Source organism: Salmo salar, chromosome ssa12 (assembly GCF_905237065.1).
Source record: "Salmo salar chromosome ssa12, Ssal_v3.1, whole genome shotgun sequence".
Taxonomy (NCBI): domain Eukaryota; kingdom Metazoa; phylum Chordata; class Actinopteri; order Salmoniformes; family Salmonidae; genus Salmo; species Salmo salar.
This window is the reverse complement of record NC_059453.1, coordinates 41,899,015-41,924,385: the sequence shown is the minus strand read 5'-3', so window position 1 is coordinate 41,924,385 and position 25,371 is coordinate 41,899,015. Positions and strand designations below refer to the sequence as shown.

Below are 25,371 nucleotides of genomic sequence, written 5' to 3'. Positions count from 1 at the left end.
TATGCAAACCTGTTGCTATCTGAATGGCAAAGTATAAATGGAATCCTTGGGACATCCCCCCCATTGAAGTAGACATTTAAAAAGGTTATGGTTAGGATATGGACTTCCCATGAACCCAGATAGGGTTAGTGCTTACTGAATGGTTAGAATAGCCTGCCATCTGGTGGATAAAGTGAGGGAAAAGCCATTTCTTACACTGAGTGTAATATGAAGTGCAAAATACAAAGCCAGTCTTGCCCAAGCTGTCCATTCTCGCTACACACATGATAACAAGGACATGGAACCATGGAAATAAGTTGGCAGACTTTGTGCTCAACATATGTATGCATTGTCGTACTCAATGAATGAGGCAACTTTATGTATTTAATATCTGTCCAATAAAAATAATGCATTCATTCAGTGCTAGTGGCATAGTAACGAGGAAAAAAACAGTTTGTTGAAAATAGTATATTTAATACAAAGGATCCATAGAAAATCCTGCATTTGTAGTGCATGTATATCAACATGGAAAAGAACACTCAAGTGAAGTCATGATAGCCACCTATCAAACTTTTTGAATGGACATTTTCCAAAAATAAACATTACCAATGATCCACAACTCTCAGAATTTGGTTACAGTGGTGAAGAACAATTTATAGGAAATGTGGACAAAAACAATATTAGATTCTCTGAAAATATTGCATCTGGTCTCTTTTCTATTGATCGGTCAGGGTTCTGTGGATTTCAAAATGATTGTCTGAGACCATGAATGAATGACGAAAAAAAAAGTATTTTACATTTATTTTTAAGAAGTACTTAACATTGTGTAATGGTTTAAAATGTAAGACAGAACAAACATCTGGCATGGAAAAGACCAGTGGGTCATTGGTCTTACTGCCTTGTGTAGCAAGTGCTAAGGAGCCATATGAAACCAACTATGTTGCCTTGAAAGAGACTGTCAATAGTGCGCTGCTTTGAATGCATTTGTAACTCTAGTTTCTCAACTAGATTCAATTAGACGTTTAAACTGTTTCTGGTTGGCATATGAATATTGTCTCTTAAGGATGTCTTAATACATGGCCCCACAACTTTACAAGAACATTATAGGCCTTCAATACACTTTTTGTACACCTGTGGAATAATATAATATTTGATGTGGCCACCTAGTGGTTGTATGATAAGTTTATACATTTCCAGTTTGGTAATAGCAATGTGTCTTAAGGCACTGGCTCGAGATCAAATGCTGCTGGGGCAGTAACAGAAGCTCAGAGTATGCAATTGGCCAAGGCACCATCTGGACAAACATGTACAAGAGAAAACAGATAGCACAAAATGACAATTCTCTCTGGATGATAAAAATAGGTGCGTTTCCCTGAAGCTTAATAGCTGACAGTACACCTTCTCCACCACCCAGACCCATATCAGTGAGAAAGTAGCAACATTTAGTAGTCAATCTGTATGTGAACGAATTACGAGTGGTGTCTGGGTTGTCAAGATAAATAAAATACAACATTGGCTACAAAGCTTTCAGGAAAGTCACCCCAGATTGGTGAGAATGCATATGGGCCTTAAACATAGATTGCCTAATTATCCTAGTCTCAAATTGAGCCTGATCATGGTGATAAACTGACCCTGTAATTCTTAATTCAAACATATTACTTTTAAGTTTTTACTGCAAATAAATCAAGGGAATAGCCCCCCCTTAAACTTATCGTCTGGTTTAAAAAAAATAGAATAAACAGCTACATTTAAGGTCTAACAGATTGAAAAACTACCAGGAATGATACAACAACAAAAAACTCAGCTTGGCAAGCTTGAGTTCTCGTTTGTGAAAGATGCTAATATAGACACAGATACCATTCTCATTTCAGAGAATCCATCAAACGTCATGGCATGGTAAATGTAATGTGTTTCTACACTTTCAAAATTGATTTACAATGGAAAACCAATGCAACAAAAGAGTTAATCTCAAAGATTTAGCTGAGAAGTTACGTTGGCGTTTGAGTTTTCAAACATTAACAAGAGGGGTATACAACAAAGCAACCTATAGCTACACAGGGTTTTCCCATTTCAGCTCAGGCTTCATCCGTACTATGACGGTGGATATTGCTGTTCCGTCTGCCGCGAACTCTAGCAAGCTTATAACTGCATGTCGCTCGTGGCTAGTTGAACGGTGAACTCTTCATTGAGACAATGCAGAAACATCAATCCATGGGCAAGTCAGTGCCATTTTAATTTGTGCCGAAAAGTTAAGCAAATTCAGCAGGCTGTTGTGTGAAATAGACTTTTAGGAGTGCCGTCTTTATTTTATTACTTTGCTGTGGTTATCAATGCACTAGCACCTTTATTCCAGACTCCCATCAATAAAATAATTGAATTAAGTTATAAAAGGTTTTACTGTGCGTCAAGTTTCAAATGCATTTGTCATTACTTAATGTGTAATGTGATTGTTTTTGTTAAAATAGTAATTTTAAAATATCTATTGATGAATAAATATTTAAAAATCAGTCATCTTCCTCAAATTAAGTGGATGATAACGCAATCTTGGCGAGAGTGAGGGAATCTGATTTTCTTGGTCCTCAACTCGTGGCTAAGACACTTAATTCAGGGTAAATGTAGTTAGACCCGAGTTAACCTGCCCCGGAGCAGGTTAGTTCTGAAGGATTCGTGGCCATAGAACATTTACCTGGCTAAAAGGTGAGCCACTTTCGTGGTACCGGTTATCCCAAGTTGAACTCAAGAGTTACCTTGCTAACTCAAACTACATTTGTAGTATACGGCTAGCATACTTGATGAGGAACCAAATAGCGCCCAGTGGAGGTGTCATAATACCCATAAAATCTAGTGGTCAAACAGGGAAATGGCTCCAATTGTTTTTCCACCATACATTTTTCCCATAGGGGATTTTAGAAACACTTAAAATAAGTGCTGTGTTTCGTGTAGGCTTACATTGGCGTAGGACAAGGTGACTTTTATCAATATATTAGGTCCCATTTACTGATTCGAAAATGCTAATTCGCATCAAAGCAGACATAATGCAAAACTACAAATCTCTGACACCTTTGCTAAGAGGTATTGTGTCAATTTAAAATTACACAAGCCAGTTCACATAATTGTCCATTTAAATACATTTTGCCAATTACTTAATTACTACATTTAGCTAACAGATAGTTCATCCAGATATTCTTACCTTTGCCTCGAGTCAGTCTCATCCAGATAATAATGGCATTTATAGTTCTTTATGATAGCCACATTAGGAGCTAATTAGCATTTCAATTGATAAAAGTCACCTTGTCCGAGAGAGATTTACACAGTTATCAAAACATTACGCCAGGGTAAGCCTACAGGAAACACAGCCCTTATTTTAAGTATTTCTAAAATCCCCTATGGGAAAAATGAACGGTGTAAAAACTATTGGAACCATTCACCTGTTTGACCGCTATGTTCTATGGGTATTATGGCTCATACTGTGGTACTCTATAAGGACATTGGATTCTACCCTTGCACCATATGATTAGCTACACATCAACCCGACCTACTCTCCTGCCCTGGTAAAAAGATTGAATTATTCTCTCAGCGGAGCCAGAGAGAGTGGCAATGTCCTTTGAGGAATATTGGGACTGGTGCAGGTCATATTGTCACAGATTGCGCTTCAGTCTTTTAGCCTGAGCTGACAAGCCCAGTCCAGCCTTCATAATAATAATAATAATAATAACAATAATAACAACAACAGGCCTTAGGAGCAGTTTACTCCTGTCGCAACCCTTAACCCCTAGGAGTCTAGGACACACGCAGGGTGGTGCGATTCTCCTCCTTGGCCCGCTGCTTCTTGGCGAGGTCGCTAGCGATGGCTAAAGCACCCCCCTTGAGGAAGCGGACAAAGTTCTCCCCAACTAGAGGCCCCATGGCGTACAGCCCCCCCTCTGACACCAACTCATACGTGTATGGGTCAACTTCCAGGGGGTTCCGCCGGCACGTGATTGGCTCCTGGGGGTTGAGACCGAGGGGCCGTCCGTTCTCAGGAAGGAAGGACAGGTTGGGGTGGGCGCCAATCAGCACCAGGACCATGGAGACCTGCAGCACGGTGCGACGTCCGTCCTCCCCCTCCAGCACGCACTTCCTGTCAGGCTTGAAGGCCACCACCCGGTGTTTTGGCAGACTGACGTAGCCTGGGTAGGAGCCAGTAGACATGGAGGCGGTGTTGTTTTCCTGTTGGTCCACCGGGGTGCCCGTTCCCCCAGAGCTGGGGATGTCTTGGCCATGCTGCTGCTGCTGGGTCATCATCTGGTGCACCTTGTGGTACTCAGGGTAGAGGAGCTTGGGAAGCTGGTTGAAGATGAGGCCTGGGTCGGTGACCGAGCGCCGGAAGGCGTGGTACACAGGCGTGTTGAGGTGGTGAGCTGCCAGGACAGCGTCGGCCGCTGTCAGCCCGGCTCCCACCACCAGTACCGGGTCTGAGGTGTGGTCCAGCTGGCCTCTGGAGATTGCTGCCTCCAGCTCCCAGAAGCTGTGGCACACGAAGGGGAGACCCTCGCCTTCCACGCCCAGACGGGCCGGGATGTCATGGGTGCCCGTGGCCAGAACCACGTAGTCTGCGCACACTATAAAGGGGACCTCTGACAGACTTCCTTCCCCCAGCTCGTCAGCCTCCCTCTTCTGGGTTCCCTGGACTTTCCAAAAGGGACGGCCGCTGGCCCCCTCGCAGTTCACCCTCTGTATGGAGGTGACGGTGGTGCCGCAGGCGAAGCTGTCCTCCAGGCCCATCTGGTTGACATAGTGCTGGTAGTAGGAGGCGATCTCGGCGGGGGTGGCCCTGTCGTTACGGACATTCCTGAAACAAAGATTTAAGTATGAGGCTCAGACACCGGTGTTTAAAATACACACAAAAAAAGGTCCTTGGGGCCAAAACCTGAATGAAAACAACAAAAAAACAGCCTCATTCACCAGCCACTTGTCTTTTACACAAAACCACATTTGTTTTGCCTCTATTTTCACTAAACCTAAGGCATTAATACTGGTAGCTAATCCTAGTTCCTAAGCGGCTCAACACAGAAAAAAACTACACGCAAACAAGAATATTTCCCTTAAGTGAACACTCCTATTCAGTAACAGTGATAAGGTCAATCTGGAATGGCTGATTCGACTGTGGCCACTTAAAGGAAAAATTCACACCAAAAACTGTATTTTGTTATTTTTTATTAGTGCACTGTTACCTTGAACAACAATATAAAATGCAACATGTAAAGTGCTGGTCCCATGTTTCATGAGCCAAAATAAAAGATCCCAGACATTTTTCAAACGCACAAAAAGCGAGTTTCGCTCAAATTTTGTGCAGAAATTTGTTCACATCCCTATTAGTGAGCATTTCTCCTTTGCTAAAATAATCCATCCATCTGACAGGTGTGGCATATCAAGAAGCTGATTAAACATCATGATCATTACATAGGTTCACCTTGTGCTGGGGACAATAAAAAGCCACTAAAATGTGCAGTTGTGTCACAGATGTCTCAACTTGAGGGAGCGTGCAATTGGCATGCTGACTGGAGGAATGTCCAACGGAGCTGTTGCCAGATAATTGAATGTTAATTTCTATCATAAGCTGCCTTCAACTACGTTTTAGAAAATTTGGCAGTACGTCCAACTGGCCTCACAACTGCAGACCATGTGTAACCATGCCAGCCCAGGACCTCTACATCCGGTTTCTTCACACTGCGGGATCGTCTGAGACCAGCCATCCGGATAACTGATGAAACTGTGGATTTGCACAACCTAAGGGTCTTGACCTGACTGCAGTTCTGCGTCGTAACCGACTTCAGTGGGCAAATGCTCACCTTCAATGGCCACTGGCACGCTGGAGATGAGTGCTCTTCACGGATGAATCCCGGTTTGAACTGTACCAGGCAGATGGCAGACAGCGTGTATGGCATTGTGTGGACGAGTGGTTTGCTGTTGTAAACAGAGTGCTCCATGGTGGTGGTGCAGTTATGATATAGGCAGGCATAAGCTACGGACAACGAACAAAACTGCAATTTATTGATGGCAATTTAAATGCACAGAGATACCGGGAGAGGGACCTGAGGCCCATTGTCGTGCTATTAATTCATTGCCATCAACTCATGTTTCAGCATGATAATGCACGGCCCCATGGCACAAGGATCTGTACAGGATTCCTTCGCACAGCTATTGAAGAAGATTGGGACAACATTTCACAGGCTACAATCAACAGCCTGATCAACTCTATGGAAAGGAGATGTCACGCTGCATGAGGCAAATGGTGGTCACACCAGATACTGGCTGGTTCTGATCCACGCCCCCACCTTAAGGTATCTGTGACCAACAGATATATCTGTATCCATCATGTGAAATTCATAGATTAGGGGCTAATGAATTCATTTCAATTAAATTATTTCCTTATTTGAATTGTAACACTTTGAAATGGTTTGATTTTTGTTCAGTGAAATACAGTCCCAAAATGTTTTGCATGTCAGCATTCAAGATATAGGACTTTAAAAAAGGAAAGTGTCACCTGCCGCCAAACACATCATCATGATGTGGCAAGTGAATCTTTGCTTCTGTGGATTAATGAAAAAAATACCAAAAAAAAAGTTAATGGTGCTGTAGCTTGTCAGAAGGACCCACCTGCGTTTTTCTCTCATCCACTCCTTAAGCTTCAGGCCGGGCAGTTCCATCCAGTTAGCTAGGCTAAGAGTGAGCATGGAGCCTTCCATCGCCTAAGGAGACAAACACAAACACCAGCACCATTAACCACAAGGCTGAAAGCCACATATGCAAACTTTCGTGTCCCAAATGGCATCCTATTTCCTATAAATGGTGTTACTTTTGGCCAGGGCCCAAAGTGTTCTGGTCAATGGTCATCAGATGCATATTTCACCCACCCACCTTTTTCCCAGAAAGCAATGGTCTGCCATTGTCCCTTGCTGTTTTACATGCCAATGTATCTGCAGGTATGCAAACTACAGGTGGTTTTACTAGCTACATGCCATTAGTTAGCCATGACATATAAACAACATTTTTCACTAAGTATACTATGTAAGGAATTTACCAAGAGATTGACTATAACTATCCATCTCAAACAAAAAACTATTACACAAAATAGTAAAGCTGTCAATCAAAATCAGTGGAGTTCATCTCAAGAACATGAGTGCTGTTCATGGAGAGAGTGTCAAGGGAAGAAGAGAGAATTGCCACCGACCTGACACACCCACTCAACCAGGAGCACCGCCGATACAGAGTTGACCTTTACAAGAAATCATTCATCTCCACCAGTATAAGTCAATTGAATAAATACAGTAACTTCACCCCCACAGAACTTACGAACTGAGTTGCAAACTATATCCATCTGTAAACAGTGTTGTCGGCTGTATTATGTATGCACTTATGGTGATGCTTACTGCGTTTTTTGGAGATGCAAGACACATTTTCAGAAAGGGACCAAGAATTATTATTGCATCAATTCTTGTTTTTCAAAGAAATACTAGTGTTGAAAATTCCAAATTGTCTGTATAATCAACTTAGACAGACAGACATACTTACCCACCAGACATGCCACCAGGGGTCTCTTCACAGTCCCCAAATCCAGAATGAATTCAAGGCAAATCACAATTTTATATAGAGCCATGATCACATCTCTCCCTTCCATCTTGAATGACTCAATTTGCTTTAACAAATAAAACAACACCTCACAGCACAACGTCTCTCCCCAATCTGACCTAATTAACTCGGATCCACATTGGGTACTTCAGAGGACTCATAAAACCATAGGCTTACAGGGAAAATGCATGAGGGGGTACTTCAAGGGTACTTTGGGCAAAGCAAAATGTACCTGATGGTACAGTAACCGAAAAAGGTTTGGAACCACTGTACTAATGTAAACTCTGCAAAAAAAAAAAGCATTGTCCCTTTTTCAGGACCCCGTCTTTCAAAGATAATTCGTAAACATCCAAATAACTTCACAAATCTTCATTGTAAAGGGTTTAAATACTGTTTCCCATGCTTGTTCAATGAATCATAAACAATTAATGAACATGCACCCGTGGAACGGTCATTAAGACACTAACAGCTTACAAACGGTAGGCAATTAACCTCTTACATCTAGACGTTCCGCTAGCGGAACACCTGCTCCAATATCCAATGATAGGCGTGGCGCGAATTACAAATTCCTCAAAAATCCAAAAACTTCCATTTTTCAAACATATGACTATTTTACACCATAATAAAGACCAGACTCTCCTTTATCTAACCACACTGTCCGATTTCAAAAAGGCTTTACAGCGAAAGCAAAACAGATTATGTCAGCAGAGTACCCAGCCAGAAATAATCAGACACCCATTTTTCAAGCTAGCATATAATGTCACAAAAACCCAGAAGACAGCTAAATGCAGCACTAACCTTTGATGATCTTCATCAGATGACACACCTAGGACATTATGTTATACAATACATGCATGTTTTGTTCAATCAAGTTCATATTTATATCAAAAAACAGCTTTTTACATTAGCATGTGACGTTCAGAACTAGCATACTTCCGGGGAACTTCCGGGGAATTTGCTAACAATTTACTAAATTACTCACAATAAACGTTCACGAAAAGCATAACAATTATTTTAAGAATTATAGATACAGAACTCCTCTATGCACTCGACCTGTTATGGCTAGGGGGGCAGTATTTTCACGGCCGGATCCTTTCTACTGACTCTGAAAAACACCAAAAGAAAGATGCCCAGGGTCCCTGCTCATCTGCGTGAACGTGCATTAGGCATGCTGTTAAGGAGGCATGAGGACTGCAGATGTGGCCAGGGCAATGAATTGCAATGTCCGTACTGTGAGACGCCTAAGACAGCGCTACAGGGAGACAAGACGAACAGCTGATGTGCAGTCCATGAGGAGGAGATGCACTGCAGTACTTAATACAGCTGGTGGCCACACCAGATACTGACTGTTACTTTTGATTTTGACCCCCCCCCCTTTGTTCAGGGACACATTCTTCCATTTCTGTTAGTCACATGTCTGTGGAACTTGTTCAATTTAAGTATCAGTTGTTGTATCTTGTTATGTTCATACAAATATTTACACGTGTTAAGTTTGCTGAAAATAAACGCAGTTGACAGTGAGACAGTTTCTTTTTTTGCTGAGTTTATGTATGCGTGCAACTGTCCGTAGGACCTTTTTTGGTTCGATTGTTCTTATTTTAAATTTGTGTAGTTCAGTCCTTTTGCTGTTCTTGTCTATTGATGTTCTGTTTTATGTTTTGTATAGACCCCAGGAAGAGTAGCTGCTGCTTCAGCAACAGCTAATGGGGATCCTAATAAAATAGCAAATACCCAAGGCCATTTTCCACTTGACAAAAACAGACTTCAGAGATTTAAGGGTGTGACAGACCAATTCTGAATGTTAGCACAAAATGTGTTTATGACCCAATTTTTTTACCCAATTGCAAATCACCACCTGGCCCCTTCCAAAAAGCGCCTTGTGTGTATCTGAAAATGATTAGATTGTTGTGAGCAACATCACAAGGAAAAGTTGGAATTCTTGGAATAACCAATCCTTTTTAGATCTGCACAAAGTGGGGACCAGGGGGTCAACATGGTATTGGGCAATTATTATGGACTGGGCACTTACATGCCAGGCTCCTCCTGGGGGTCCTTTGCCAAGCACCAGGTGTGGGGTGGCCCGCTCCGGTTCGTAGCGCCAAAGCAGAGGTGAGGCATGGTCCAGCCCAAAGTCACTGTCGGGCAGGAGCAGGGAGTCAAACAGCACAGCCACGGGGTTGGAGGAGCGGCCCTCTAGTCCCTCACACAGGTACTCCAGGTCCTGCACACAGAAACAAACACGTAAACAACTTTGTACAAAGACTGTGGTATGTAGCCCTACCTACCTATTATATAATTAGTTTTAGGGTCTAGCTCATTGAAAAACAAAATGCCACCCTTTATCAAGGACACTAATAAAGCTTTTTACTAAGCTTATAACATGGACACAACTTTATTTACAAAACCTCCTGTAGCCTACATACAGACCTTACTTAGGGCCACACAAATATTTCTACTGAGCATACATACAGGTAGTAATAGTTGCATAACTACCAACAAACCATAAATCTTAGTGGTAAACACAAACAGACAGCATTTTACAGAACATTTAAACTAGCACCTACAACCAGCCCGGCAACTGTAAACCAACACCCACCAAGCTAGGTGTAAAATGCGAGTTGTGACAGAGACATTGTGAAGACAGACGAGGTGTCATTCTTACCAGCTCCAACAGTGACAAATGAGGCTGTTGATCCAGCTTGCCTTGCAGTAGGGGGTTAGGGTGAGTGCCCTCTGGAGATAGGTAGGGGGTGTAACCTGACAACAGATATGACAGGCAGATGCCCGAGGGGCCGTTACCTAGGAGAGAAAGGGAAAGAGGTGCAAGTTCAGACAAGTTGAATAAATTAGTTTAACTTCTTTGGGGTAGGGGGCAGTATTTTGACATCCGGATGAAAAGCGTGCCCGTAGTAAACTGCCTGCTACTCAGGCCCAGAAGCTAAGACATGCATATTATTAGTAGACTTGGATTGAAAAATACTCTGAAGTTTCTAAAACTGTTTGAATGATGTCTGTGAGTATAACAGAACTCATAAGGCAGGCAAAAACCAGAGAAAGAAATCCAACCAGGAAGTGTGGAAATCTGAGGTTTGAAGTTTTTCAAGTGATTGCCTATCCAACATGTAAATGGGGTCATATTGCACTTCCTAAGGCTTCCAATAGATATCAACAGTCTTTAGAACCTTGTTTCATGCTTCTACTGTGACTGGGGAGAGAATAAGAGCTGATTGTATCAGGTGTCCCAAAATAAGGCATGAGCTCAGTCACACGCGCAGCCTTGGGAGCGAGCGGAGTTCCTCTTCATTCCTAAAGAGAAAGGAATTGTCCAGTTGGAATATTATTGAATATTTATGATAAAAACATCCTAAAGATTGATTCTATACATCGTTTGACATGTTTCTACGAACTGTAATGTAACTATTTTGACTTTTCGTCTGGACTAAACTCGCGCACTTAGTGAATTTGGAGTGCTGGACTAAATGCGCAAACAAAATGGAGGTATTTGGACATAAAGATGAACTTTATCGAACAAAACAAACATTTATTGTGGAACTGGGATTCCTGGGAGTGCATTCCGATGAAGATCAAAGGTAAGTCAATATTTATAATGCTATTCCTGAATTTTGTTGACTCCAACATGGCGGGTATCTGTATTGCTTGTTGTTGTTGAGCGCTGTACTCAGATTATTGCAAAGTGTGTTTTAGCTGTAAAGTTTTTTTTAAATCTGACATAGCGGTTGCATTAAGGAGAGGTTTATCTAGAATTCTGTGCTTAACACTATCTTTTATCAAAGTTTATGATGAGTATTTCTGTAAATTGATGTGCTCATTCACCGGAGGTTTTGGAGGCAAAACATTTCTGAACATTAACCGCCAATGTAAAAATGTTTTTTTTTTTTTTTTTAATATATAAATATGAACTTTATCGAGAAAAACATACATGTATTGTGTAACATGAAGTCCTATTGAGTGCCATCTGATGAAGATCATCAAAGGTTAGTGATTCATTTTAGCTGTATTTCTGGTTTTTGTGACGCCTCTTCTTGCTTGGAAAATGGCTGTGTGGTTTTTCTTGTGAAGTTTATGTCCTAACATAATCTAATGTTATGCTTTCGCCGTAAAGCCTTTTTGAAATCGGACACTGTGGTTGGATTAACGAGAAGATTATCTTTAAAATGGTGTATAATACTTGTATGTGTGAGAAATTTGAATTATGAGATTTTTCTTCGTTTTGAATTTGGCGCTCTGCTATTTCACTGGTTGTTGGCGAGGTTGAATGCTACTGTCCCACATACCCCAGAGAGGTTAACCACTACAGTTTTTGTTTGTTTATGTAGGCTAGGCTACCTGGGGCGGCAGGTAGCCTAGTGGTTAGAGTGTTGGACTTGTAACAAAGGTTGCAAGGTCGAATCCCCGAGCTGACAAGGTAAAAATCTGTCGTTCTGCCCCTGAACAAGGCAGTTAACCCCCTGTTCCTAGGCAGTCATTGAAAGTAAGAATTTGTTCTTAACTGACTTGCCTAGTTAAATAAAGGTAAAAAAATATATAATAATAATGTAGTGCCTTAATATTATGTAAGGCAATATATTAACATTATTTGGGGGCTCATACAGGCTTTGGCTGTCATGAAATTTTGTCAGCCGGTTATTGCCAGGCAAAAGACTGCTGGTCTCACGATAATAGACAGTCAATTAACATAAACACGTTTAGTATCTCCAGGCCTTCACGCATACAAGCCACTGATGCACGCCTTTGGAATGTCTACATTTAAGAATGTCAAAATCAATTTAATATCCATCACAATAAATCCATTATTTATTTTAAGCAAAAAGGTTTGAGCTCTGTTCCTTACCTCTGACTGCACAAACTATTCTAACATCACGTGACTATATTTTCCCCATCAGACTATTCTCAACTTTGTCTTTACTAATAGGTCAAATTAGTTTTGATTAAGAACGGCCCATTATAAAATGGCCAGGGGAAAAAAGGCGTCATCCATATACACTTAAATAGTGAATGGAGGCCGCTTTCCTGCTGGTTCAATTTTCAAAATCAGCCTGGTGAGGCTACTCTGGTTATTTCACTCCATGAATCAACCACTGTTTGAAGAGCATGCAGCCTCTCGCTGCACGACAGGTGATATTCCGCCCAAACTCTGTATGCCATGGGCCCTCCAACCCTGTTCCTGCAGCTAGCCAGTGCTTAAAATTGGGAAACCAAGTGAAAGTTGTTCAGGAGCATCAACAGTAACATGTTTTCACAACTAAAAATATTGCATTAAACTGTTGACAGCCCCTCTCTGCACACTCAAGAAAAGAATGAAGGAGAGAGGGGAGGAGATTGAAACACGGTGGTGAGATTCTGTAACTATAAGGTAATGTGTCAGTCTATAAATTATGAAAATGTAAAAAAAATGCCCTATTAGTAGGCTATTCAAAACAAAATACAAATTGTAGGCTAACTCTGTAAGACAACCTGACAAATCAATGAACCAACAGTATCATCCAGGCATTCTCTCCCAGACTACTGAATAGAAAGTTTGGCACATTGCATAAGGTAACCAGTCCATCCGGTATGCATAACAACACATTCCACACTCAAAGATGATTACAAGAATTTGGTTAATTTTGGAGTATAGGCTATACGTATAATTTACCAAAGACACGTTAAATATTTGTATGTATTTATCGGCTATGTATTGTACAACATTTGATAACGGCACAATCATTATTTTAATTCTGTTTTTTTCCTTTTTTGGGGCTCATTTATAGGCCTATGTATTATCTCTAATATGCGTACGGATGTTTTGAATTATTCACAACCTTAGAAAGCGCTGTCCATTTTGTTATGTTAGGCTTTGAAACCTGTTGTTGAACTTCTTTCTTCAAATTGATCAATCACAGTGAGGTGAGTTTTAAAAGCATGATACTGTTTTGATGACAAGTGTTTGATGTTATTTTCGATTGCATTTGTATTGATGTCAGTGTGGTTAGGGACAACAGGTCCATGAGTACCAGGCCATTAGCGACCTGATGGTCATTAGTGAGTTGGGTACCACCAAGCATGTCCGGAGTGCATAAGAGATTACCCTGATGTCAAATTTTACTGCAGTAATGGCTCGTGACTGCTGGTGTGGTGGTAATATGTTCACCGCAACAGCCCTACATAGAGAATGTTTGAGGGCTCATCATGAATGTAAAAATCTGATATGAGAATCAACCATGAATAGCAGTCAAAAAAGTATTTGTATAAAAATATACTTGGCTTTTAAGAATGCCTCGCATAAGAAAAGCCTAAAAAAGTTGAGTCATTTGAGATGGGTCTTCTTACAGTGAGGGAAAAAAGTATTTGATCCCCTGCTGATTTTGTATGTTTGCCCACTGACAAAGAAATGATCAGTCTATAATTTTAATGGTAGGTTTATTTGAACAGTGAGAGACAGAATAACAAACCAAAAAAAATCCAGAAAAACACATGTCAAAAGTGTTATAAATTGATTTGCATTTTAATGAGGGAAATAAGTATTTGACCCCTCTGCAAAACATGACTTAGTACTTGGTGGCAAAACCCTTGTTGGCAATCACAGAGGTCAGACGTTTCTTGTAGTTGGCCACCAGGTTTGCACACATCTCAGGAGGGATTTTGTCCCACTCCTCTTTGCAGATCTTCTCCAAGTCATTAAGGTTTTGAGGCTGACGTTTGGCAACTCGAACCTTCAGCTCCCTCCACAGATTTTCTATGGGATTAAGGTCTGGAGACTGGCTAGGCCACTCCAGGACCTTAATGTGCTTCTTCTTGAGCCACTCCTTTGTTGCCTTGGCTGTGTGTTTTGGGTCATTGTCATGCTGGAATACCCATCCATGACCCATTTTCAATGCCCTGGCTGAGGGAAGGAGGTTCTCACCAAATATTTGACGGTACATGGCCCCATCCATCGTTCCTTTGATGCGGTGAAGTTGTCCTGTCCCCTTAGCAGAAAAACACCCCCAAAGCATAATGTTTCCAGATCCATGTTAGACGGTGGGGATGGTGTTCTTGGGGTCATAGGCAGCATTGCTCCTCCTCCAAACACGGCGAGTTGAGTTGATGCCAAAGAGCTCCATTTTGGTCTCATCTGACCACAACACTTTCACCCAGTTGTCCTCTGAATCATTCAGATGGAATGATTGGCAAACTTCAGACGGGCATGTATATGTGCTTTCTTGAGCAGGGGGACCTTGCGGGCGCTGCCGGATTTCAGTCCTTCACGGCGTAGTGTGTTAGCAATTGTTTTCTTGGTGACTATGGTCCCAGCTGCCTTGAGATCATTGACAAAATCCTCCCGTGTAGTTCTGGGCTGATTCCTCACCGTTCTCATGATCATTGCAACTCCACGAGGTGAGATCTTGCATGGAGCCCCAGGCCGAGGGAGATTGAGTTCTTTTGTGTTTCTTCCATTTGCGAATAATCACACCAACTGTTTTCACCTTCTCACCAAGCTGCCTGGCGATGGTCTTGTAGCCCATACCAGCCTTGTGTAGGTCTACAATGTTGTCCCTGACATCCTTGGAGAGCTCTTTGGTCTTGGCCATGGTGGAGAGTTTGGAATCTGATTGATTGATTGCTTCTGTGGACAGGTGTCTTTTTTACAGGTAACAAGCTGCGGTTAGGAGCACTCCCTTTATGAGTGTGCTCCTAATCTCAGCTCGTTACCTGTATAAAAGACACCTGGGAGCCAGAAATCTTCCTGATTGAGAGGGGGTCAAATACTTATTTTCTTCATTAAAATGCAAATCAATTTATAACATTTTTGACATGCGTTTTTCTGGATTTTGTTGTTGTTATTCTGTCTCTCACTGTTCAAATAAACCTACCATTAAAATTATAGACTGATCATTTCTTTGTCAGTGGGCAAACGTACAAAACCAGCAGGGGATCAAATACTTTTTCCCCCTCACTGTATAAGGGGAGCACGTTGTGCCATCATTCTAAGAAACTAGGTTCTTATGGGGTCGTTCCACCTAAAAAAGCACAAGAAAGGGGATTGACACTCACCATCTCAGATTGTTCCGACATCGTTTGTTGTAAGAAATATAACATTAGCATTCCTGCAACATTATTTTGTTGAAATATAATCTTGTCTCTGAGATATTAAGGTAATTTATTGCATCCAAATTGACCATTTCAATTTATATGATTCATATAATTTTCAATACATATAACCTCACTTAACATCCAAACATTTCTTTCTAACTATGAGTAAGAATCCAAAGAAATGGTAAAAAGCCACCCACCTCATATCCAACAATGAGTATACAGTATCAGTTATCTATGAATAGTATGGAGCTGTATTGTTTTTCATCCTATGCAATGTATTCTCAGTGAATTTGATGGTGTTTTTTCCCCTCCCTGTTCATAGAAAAGATCAAATTGAAGTTGTTAGGTTTATGTCCCATTCTACATCCTGAAAAATACCATGTTCTGCAATCAATTATTTTAATTTCTCAGAGATCTAATTATCTTTCAACAAAAATCTTGTAGAAATTATAATCTTAACTGTTTCTAACTACAAAAACAATTTTAGAACAATCTGAGATGGTGGGTGTCATATCTTGGAATGACCCTATAGCCTTGTGAGTCTACAATGATCTAGGGCACTTGACATTTTGGTGACAATGCATCCTTTCACCCACCGTATGCAATTTGGAAATTGCCTCAGAAGAGAAACACTGTTGTGCAAAGTGTTACTTCCTTCCCTATAATACCGGAAGCAGTTTCATAGTCTAGTCCCCGAGAAGATCTTTGACCAAATTCCCTACTATGTGTAGAAATAACTTGTAACCAAATCTGGTTTTATAGCCAAGTCTTTCAGAGCTGAATGTGTACAGTCACCCCAGTCTTACCGATGACAACAACTGGCAGAATCTCTCTGGGAAGGATATCTTTATTTTGCAAGTCCATGGCCACTGTATGCTTTTATCTGCAAGGAGAGAAAAAAAAGGGACGTTAACCATTAGCCTTTAAATTCCTGCTCTGGTCTTCTACTTCAGTACATTTCCACAGTCCACCAATGACACATCCCTGTCTGACACCATTGCCAAGCTGCTTTCCATAACGGCACATAAAAGAAACAAAACACTTCCGTCTGGGCGAGACCAGCCTCTGTGTCCTCAAGCCAAGGTGAACGTGTACAGATAAGAGAAGTTAAATGTGGAACGGAAACTGCAGCTAAAACACAACTCAAATAGTTGAGGGAGAACACTTAAATGGCTGGGAAGGGTCCAATAGTGATCTAATTTAGCCAGGAAGGGGGCGAGGACAGCTTTAAGCATGTAAGGGGAGAAGTAGTACAGTAGTGAAGTGAGTCATGAGGGGGAAGAGACAGGTTATACCAGAAAGCTCTGGGACCCCTACTGGATCCTTGCAGAGGCTTACAGCGAGCAGAGTGGTTATACAACTCACTTTGCTTGTAAGCGTGACTCGGCAGAAAGTTTAAAGCGATAGCGCAGCAAGCAGCTTTTATATCATCTCAATCCGGCTGAGCCGGACTCAAAATGCAAAGGAAACTATGTGGACTGACTAAGATTTGACTGTTACAAGCAGATGTTCCTTACCTTTTCTAGTGACAGTCAGTGCAATATTATTTAAATACTTTAACCCATATTGTTTATAGGCTTATATAGAACAGCTGGGCAGGATTAAAGTGAGATATTAGCCTACCCAAGATCTAGGTTAAGATGTCCTTGTTAAAAACTTATTTTGTCAGACCACAACATAAATATTGACATTTCAAATGTTTTTTTTCTTGTATTCATCCCAAAGAATTACATTGTGCTCAGTTGTCACATTACTTAGTTGTCTGCCTGCCTTTCTGTACATGTGTCAGTCTGTACTTGTCCGTGACTGACACGTCAGTGATCAAAGCTTGCATAAATTTGCAGTCGTTACATCTACATATTTTGTCTAGGTAGATCATCCTGGGGGCGAAGGCTTACTTGTCTGAAATGGTACAACTAATAACTAAATTTGTCAAACTGCACCTCTCCTGTAAAAGTCTCAACTAAAGAGTCTTTGTGGTTAAATAAAAAAATTCACTTGACAGACAATTGTCTATAAAATGTTGTTCAAGAAAGCAGCCATAACCAAACAAGTCAACTTTACAGTAAACTTTTTCTCCGCCCACTGCCTTTTCTCTCCACCTAGTATGATAGGCCTGGGGTAGCCCAAAGGCCGGCAGATGCCGATGTTGGGTCGTTTCATCTTAACGTCTAAAGGGACTGTACGAAGCCCGCTATACACTTGTATCCCCCACGGACCGGTTCGATACATAAAATATTCAGGCTGGAAAGGCAACGTTTTCCTCCTTAACTCGATTTAATGGAGAGAAGGCGGAAAAAAACAGGGGAAATATGCATTCTTTATGAAACACCATTTTCCACCACCATCCTAGAGTGGCTAATGCTAGTTCCGGATGTTGCGTATCACGTTCAGCCAATCAGGTTGCAGTAGCCTGTTTACCCTTTGTCTGAATGCTGTAGTCAATGTCAGGAATTAGCATTTGCCACCATAGCATGGCAGTGGAAAATGGTGTTTCATAAAGAAAGTAACGAAATGTTTAAACTAGAGAGAAAATGTGATTATTTAAAAAATCTTGGGAGTTTACTTCATTTACTATCATCCTAAATTAAGATAATTATTTTGCCATATATAATTAATGATTATTATGCTACTTTCCATAATGGGGACAATATGTGTCACTACATTACACATGCAGAAGTTTTGGACCACATAGAATTGAGGGGAATTGCAATTTTTTTACCTCAGACTGGTGACGTTAGTATAAAAGTTCATAGTCATGATGACAAGATCAATTGCTTAAAACATATATTTGTTTTTTTTACAGTCGATTTCATCATACACGCTCATTGGTTTTGTACTGTTGATTTCCGTCTTAGAACGCATCTATGATTTTCTCAAATGGCACAGAATTCAATATAATTCAGGGTGGTCTCTGTATAAAAGCCGCTGGCCACACATCAATACACGGATTTGAAAGTCAAACTATCACTTAAATAGCAGCCAACCGTTGTGACTGTTGATATCCTATGGCGGGTCGTGAATCGCTGAAGTTAACAGAAAGTGAATTATTCCTCTTTCCCCGTGATAGCAGCATCCCGAAATCAACATTGGCCATTCTCATCTAACCAACTATGTATAGGTTATTCTATGTTTCCATGAATAGTGTTAGTTTAAACAGTGCATACCACCCCCCTCCCAAATGATGAATGATTTATTGCCACTTGACAAATTATTTTTGGGGGCGTGTGCTGTTTATAAGTTGTTAATTTAAAAAAAAATAGTAATATGACTACTATTGTTGCACATGTATGTGTAGATAGTACATTTTTGGTTTATGTTTTTAATATCATGAACTGTTTCTGCATATTGGTTATTGATTTGGACACTTTAAAACTGTGTTTTTACATTGGGCTATTTATCAATTCGCTAATTAAACTCAACTATAACGTTAGTGTGGGCAGACTGGAGCTCTGACAACACAACTTCATTTTTATCAAAAACTACTGATTTCAGCACCCAAAGAACAGCCCACAATTACACAGAACAAAGCCGTGTGTAACTGTAACAGTGTAGGTTCCGTCCCTCTCTTCGCCCCAACCCGGGCTCGAACCAGGGACCCTTGCACACATCAACAACTGACACCCCACGAAGCATCGTTACCCATCACGCCACAAAAGCCGCGGCCCTTGCAACGCAAGGGGAAACCCTACTTCAAGTCTCAGAGCGAGTGACGTCACTGATTGAAACGCTATTAGCGCGCACCACCGCTAACTAACTAGCCATTTCACATCGGTTACAACTGCAGGCTATTATTTGGGTGCTTTAATAAGTCATTTTTGAAAGAAACTTTATGAATGTCTTGTCAACAGGGAGAACCGATAACATCCCTTTCAATTTAAGATTAATTAAACTTCCAATATTCATTCCCAATGCTATTGTACTTATTCGGGTAAAAACTGCTGAATGACTCCAAAAACGTGCTGTGATTCATTTATTTTGATACCAGAAATCACAAAAACGGGTTTGCCTTGCATAAACAGAGTCCCTTTGGACGGTAAAATGTAACGACTCAATCCCGCCATCTCCCGGCCTTTGTATCACTGTACCAATGATGTAATCCTGACAGAACACCACATGAGGTTATGATATAACTGCTAACGACTCAATGCGCTATGGTTATAAATAATGTGCCATGTTATCATAAATCGAATACATGTCAATATTCGCCATCCTGGCTGAAAATGCTTACCAAATTACCTCGCTAGGTTCGAATGAATGATGGGTCCTATATTGTAGCCAAAAATTTCCGTTGTGCTACGCGAGACGTGCACAGTACCCGCAAACAGCCCGATTGTAGTCTCGTAGTGGACCATTTGACTGCAGCCGACGCAGCCTTCTAACTGGACTGTAGCCTAATTATCGATAGATTAAACACACACACACACACACACACACACACAACCTGAATCCAACGCAAAACGTCTAGACTGATAGCCTTGGTTAAATGATTTAGATTTCTACTTCAATGCTGGGTTCCCGTCTACGGTTTCCATCGGCAACCGGCACATTGAAACCACGTCAAATTCGCTATTTACCAACAGACACATCAGGAACAGCCTAGAAGACGTCGGAGAAAAGCTAAATGGGCCCAATAAGGAGAACGAAAATATTGAAATATTGACTACAATGTTTCCACTTACCGATAGCTATGAAGACAAGGCTACCGCTGATATCCCTTAAACGCTGCTAGAGTTATCAAACGCCTACCCTTGTTGAAAACCTTCGATTCCTTCCCCAGGCAGGTTCAACCGACTGCAATCTCTAAAGATATGCCTCAAATTCTCGTTATGTGACTCTTTCACCGACATGTGTAAAATGCTGCAATGTTACGGTAACCCGCGATGGAAGATGAGCATGAACTAATTTTATAATTCCTATTTGCGTTGTGTTCACCAGCCACTCATGGTCACCTTCTTCTTCATCTTTGGAATTGGGTTGGTGGATCGCATCCAACTTTAAAGTCCATACACCGCCACCTACTGTACTGAAGTGTGAGACCAGTCACGGCCTACCTACATTAAATTATCTTAATTATTCCGGTTCCTAAATAATAATAATAATAATAATTCCACCAATTAACCCTACACCTATATATCACAATTTCATAAAAAATGTAAATCACCACCCCATTAACTCTTTTGCATTAAGATCTTGTATACCCAGGTACTTCTCTTCAACTGCCACCTATACTCATTAAAAACCCACTCCCCCATTCCACTACTTTGACCCCATCTGCTCCTGCACTATGTCAACATACTGGGATGACGGGACACCATCCCTCAACACACCCTGTAATTCTTCTGAATTCAAATCTCGTATACTTCTATGCAGCTTCCACCACAACACATTTTCTGCGATTTTACATTCCATTTCTGCAGTACAGTTGATAACCATTGCTATGAAGGCTAAGAAGCCAACCTTACTCAAACATAAATCACTCATTGTCCTATCCCTCTGTGCTGGTAAAAAAAAAACTACTCACTGGGATCCTCTCAGGATCCCTCACCCTTGACCCATCCTCCTCTACTTTTTTCACTGCCTCAACATACAACACTTTCTGCACAACTCTGACTCTGGCCACTTAAACCTGCCCCTCTCGTCATTGTCAACGGGAGATGACGCTTAAAATGACTATAGGCTTTCTCCTTAATGATGCAATCCGCGCTATCTGGGATCCTTGGGACGTCCCTACCCCATTGAAGTTTACATCTTAAATGCTAGGGGTTAGGGTATGGACATCCCAAGGATCACAGATAGCACTGAACATCATGCAAGCAACTGGGCAAGTTTGTTTTGAATGGTCTGGTGCCGAGGGTGGATTAAGATTTCCCTCAAGGACAAATGGAATGGTCTCAAATGGAGAACGGTGTGATTGCTACCCACCATTCGGGGCCCGCAACTCACATGCCTTCCTGCATGCGTTCACACACATGCAGAGACCACTTGCCGCGTTCACATTCTAGTTAGAACTAGAAGACTGAAATTTCCGACTTGCTGAAAGCGGCACGTGTATAACTACAACCAGTTAGCATGTCGGAAATGTTTGAGTTTACTAGTTCCGACTAGCACGTGAACGCGGCAACTCTCACCATTGAAGGTAGTTGAGCCCATGGCTGTGTTCGAGAGCATCAAAACCGGGATGAGTCATGGGTAAATTGTGACTGACTGATCTACAGATAATATTGAGTAGTTTTTAGGATGCAAGGTGATTTATAGATCAGTCAGTTGACTTGTCTTTAAACTCAACTGCAATGTCGAATGAGCCGTGCGTCTTGTGCACTTTGTTTGCGAGTGTTTATTGTTATAATCATTCCAAATACTTTTATATAGTCAACAAGTTTCTAAAACGCTTCTGTTTCTGTAATTGTAATGTATGCGTGTCTACGTTTAAATGCTGTTTATGGTGTGTCTATGACTGAAACATTGTTCCCCCTGCTGCTTTCTTGGTTGAACCAGGTCTCTCTTTAAAAACAATATTTTATCTCAACGAGACTAATCTGGATAAATAAAGGATAAAAAAAATAACATAAATGTAGGCATTCTTGCATCTGCAGGAACCCCTCTTTATACTATTGGTACATTTTTAAGCTAGGACTCCAGCACAGTAGGTGGCAGTAATGCACCAATAACACAGGTGGGAGGCAAGGGCCGCTATCTAGGACACTGGTAGACACGACTAGACAGTGTCCTATGGGGGGTGATAAGAGACACATATAAGCCTAACCGTACCACTGTGTGACTGTTGCCTAGCATTGCACGTCTGACTGACATGACATGATACAAACACCTTGCGTGACGCCTGCGTCGCATGTTAATGAAAGTCATAATGTGCATAGTTTATATTTATGTTAATAAAATCTCAACCATATGTTGAAAAACGTACCATTTTTCCCGTGCAAGCAGACATTCCGACGTAGCCACCTTGAACTACAGTGTAGCCTACGACTTCAGTATTTCCTGTTATCGCTAATGGCCTAGAAAGGATGATGTCCAATCTATAGGTAATCTGTCTTTCCCTCAACACCTCCTGGCATGGTATGTTATCTTTTCTCGCTGTATACAGATCTAAATGTTGTTAGCCAATCACAGACTGTGATGTTACTAGTTCCCAGTAACCTACATCAGAGAACCAATAAGAGTTGTGTCCACGGCTTTCAGTCGAATATAGAGGAGTTAATAGGTGCTATTCGGGATCCTAGGGACTCTATCAAGTATAAATGTAAAATGTTTAAGTTTAGTGTTAGTTTAGGGTAAGAACGACCCAAGGAATACGGATAGCAGTGACCGTTCATAGAGTGAGAGACTGGCACGGTATTTGAGAGCTCGGCGGCTTCACAGACATTCATTCGTTATTTTTTTTACAAGCACCAGAAGCGATTTGCGAGTGTCTGCCCCAGATAGTTTCCTTAGAGACGATGAAAATAATTACCAAAATGTACTTGATCCAATTGAGGAGTAAGTAGGCTATATTTAAGTTGTGACATCGTTAGGAAATATTTAGGCCTACTGTGTTAAGGCAAATTTGGTTTATTTGAAAATAAAACATGTTTTGTTGATAACGTATTGTCGAAAGCATGTAGGCAATATTATGTACTGAGGAGTTCATATGCTTTCCCAGAGTGTCCGTGCTATTAGGGATCCTTGGGATGTCCCTACTGCTATCAAGTATAAATGTAAAATGGTTAAGTTTAGTGGTAGTTTAGGGTAAGGACGTCCCAAGGAGTACAGATAGCAGTGACCATTCATAGAGTGAGAGACTGGCACGGTATTTGAGAGCTAGGCGGCAACACAGACATACATTTTATTTACAAGTGGCAGAAGCGATTTTCGAGTGTCTGCCCCAGATAGTTTCCTTAGAGATAATGAGGCCTACTGTGTTAAGGCAAATTTGGTTTATTTGAAAATAATTACCAAAACACATGAATAAAGGAAAAATACCTAATTGGCTGCTTATTACAGAAGGGAGGAAATCAAAAAACTTCACACTTATTATTCCTGGCATGAATTCACGCTTCAGCCTTCATTATTATAACGTTACCATCCTAACATACACACTTCAACCTTTACGAACAACACGCGAAGACATGAAAACTTAGCTAACACAGATTGCCTTCACTCCAAAGGTGTGTTTCTACGATAATAATCCCCATTACAACAGTTCTTAGCCACGTAGCCCCACTTGTCTTATCATTTCCCCCGCATAGCGAACACGTAAACAATTCAAACCAAAAAACGGCATAGACTTACAGGTTAATTGTCAATTACAGGTTTCTTGATGATTTGTGTGAGATTGACGCCTTAGAAACAAACTTGTCTCCATTGACAGTCCAAGTTAATTCATGGCGGTATTTTATGGCTCTAGGAAGACGTTAGGTGACTTGGTGAGAGGTATCAGCAGCTTCACAAGGCTTAATTCTGGCATGAATCACCCCCCATAGCGTCCCTCGCTCCCTTCTGCCGAGCACTGCTTTCCCGCAGCTCTGTTAATATTACGGCAAGGGCAGGCAATTGGCAAGCGGGGATAAAGTACTAGCAGTGTTGCCAACTTAGCGACTCTGTCGCTATATTTAGCGAGTATTCAGACCCCTCTAGCGACATATTTAAAAAAAATTGACTAGGGACAAATCTAGCGACTTTTTCTGGTGTTATTGGAGGCTTTTAGAGACTGATGTGAAAGCACGTATCGTTCTTGCTCTTCTCAACGAGCAGCGGGTGCTGCCGTGGGCCCCACCCCCATCCCAAAGCACTCACAGGCGGCCCAGTCTATGCGCAGCAGTCCCTCCCAGCTGCAGTCAGAGCAGGAGATGTTCACCCCTCCGCGTCCAGACTGCAAATGAATCACGCATGCGGGAAGCCGCCGCTGGCTGATCCCGCCCTGGCTTACATTCAGGGCAGGATGTAAATGTAAAATGTTCGTTGTCTAAAATAAATCACTACACAAAAATAAATCACTGCATTTGACACACACAGCCTCAGTCACTTACCTTGTCCACTGTGTGTGTGCCTCTCTGTGACATAAGCTAAACATCTAGCTGGCTAGCACATCATGTCTCAGTCTAAACTGTACACTCAAAAATACAGAAAGGAGTGGGAATCAAACCCTGAATTCAAAGGCTGGTTGAAGCCGTTTATTGGAGATGATACACGGGCATGCTGCCTGTATTGTAAGGCTGATTTCTACGCCAAACTTAGTGATGTAAAAAAAAAAAAACACATGACAACTCAAAAACATACTCAAAAGGCAAAGCCTTATAACAGTTCCACCCAAAACAAGCTGCCATTTATGGTTAAAAAAAATGTACTATGCAAAAAAGGCTGAGGCCACCATGGCATTAGCTATCGCTGAACACTGTTCCATGCTGGCATGTGATCACATTGGAGAAGCATGTAGAGCTGCTTTCTCAGACTCCACTGCTGCTACCCACTTCAAAACGCACAGGACAAAGTTCACAGAAATGATTAATGGTGTTCTAGCACCATACTTTCTGAAAAAGTTGGTTGCAGATGTGGGTGACCAGCGTTTCAGCCTCCTCCTCGATGAGTCCACGGATGTAAGTGTTTCTAAGTACCTGGGGGTTGTGATAAGGTACTTTAGTGACACCAAGCAGACAATTGTATCAACATTTCTGGGGCTTGTTGAGTTGGAGGGAGGAGATGCCAAAT

At 41.4% G+C, this 25,371-nt stretch overlaps 1 protein-coding gene across 4 annotated transcripts; it reads right to left on the bottom strand.

The window, feature by feature from the left end:
* Positions 1-432: 432 nt before the first annotated feature.
* osgn1 (oxidative stress induced growth inhibitor 1) lies at positions 433-20,650 on the bottom strand. Of its 4 annotated transcripts, XM_045691384.1 has the most exons (7): positions 20,349-20,644; positions 16,473-16,549; positions 10,773-10,896; positions 10,253-10,389; positions 9,620-9,811; positions 6,619-6,710; positions 433-4,810 (listed from the first exon to the last, which is right to left on the bottom strand). In XM_045691384.1, the coding sequence occupies exons 3-7, from the start codon at positions 10,843-10,845 to the stop codon at positions 3,760-3,762; spliced, it is 1,545 nt and encodes a 514-aa protein (XP_045547340.1). In that variant the 5' UTR covers positions 10,846-10,896; positions 16,473-16,549; positions 20,349-20,644; the 3' UTR covers positions 433-3,759. The 4 variants fall into 4 exon arrangements, with proteins under 4 accessions (XP_045547340.1, XP_013987142.2, XP_013987143.2 ...); XM_014131667.2 differs by lacking the exon at positions 10,773-10,896 and having other exon boundaries at positions 20,349-20,650; XM_014131668.2 differs by lacking the exons at positions 10,773-10,896; positions 20,349-20,644 and adding an exon at positions 19,898-20,044.
* Between the last annotated feature and the right edge of the window lie 4,721 nt (positions 20,651-25,371).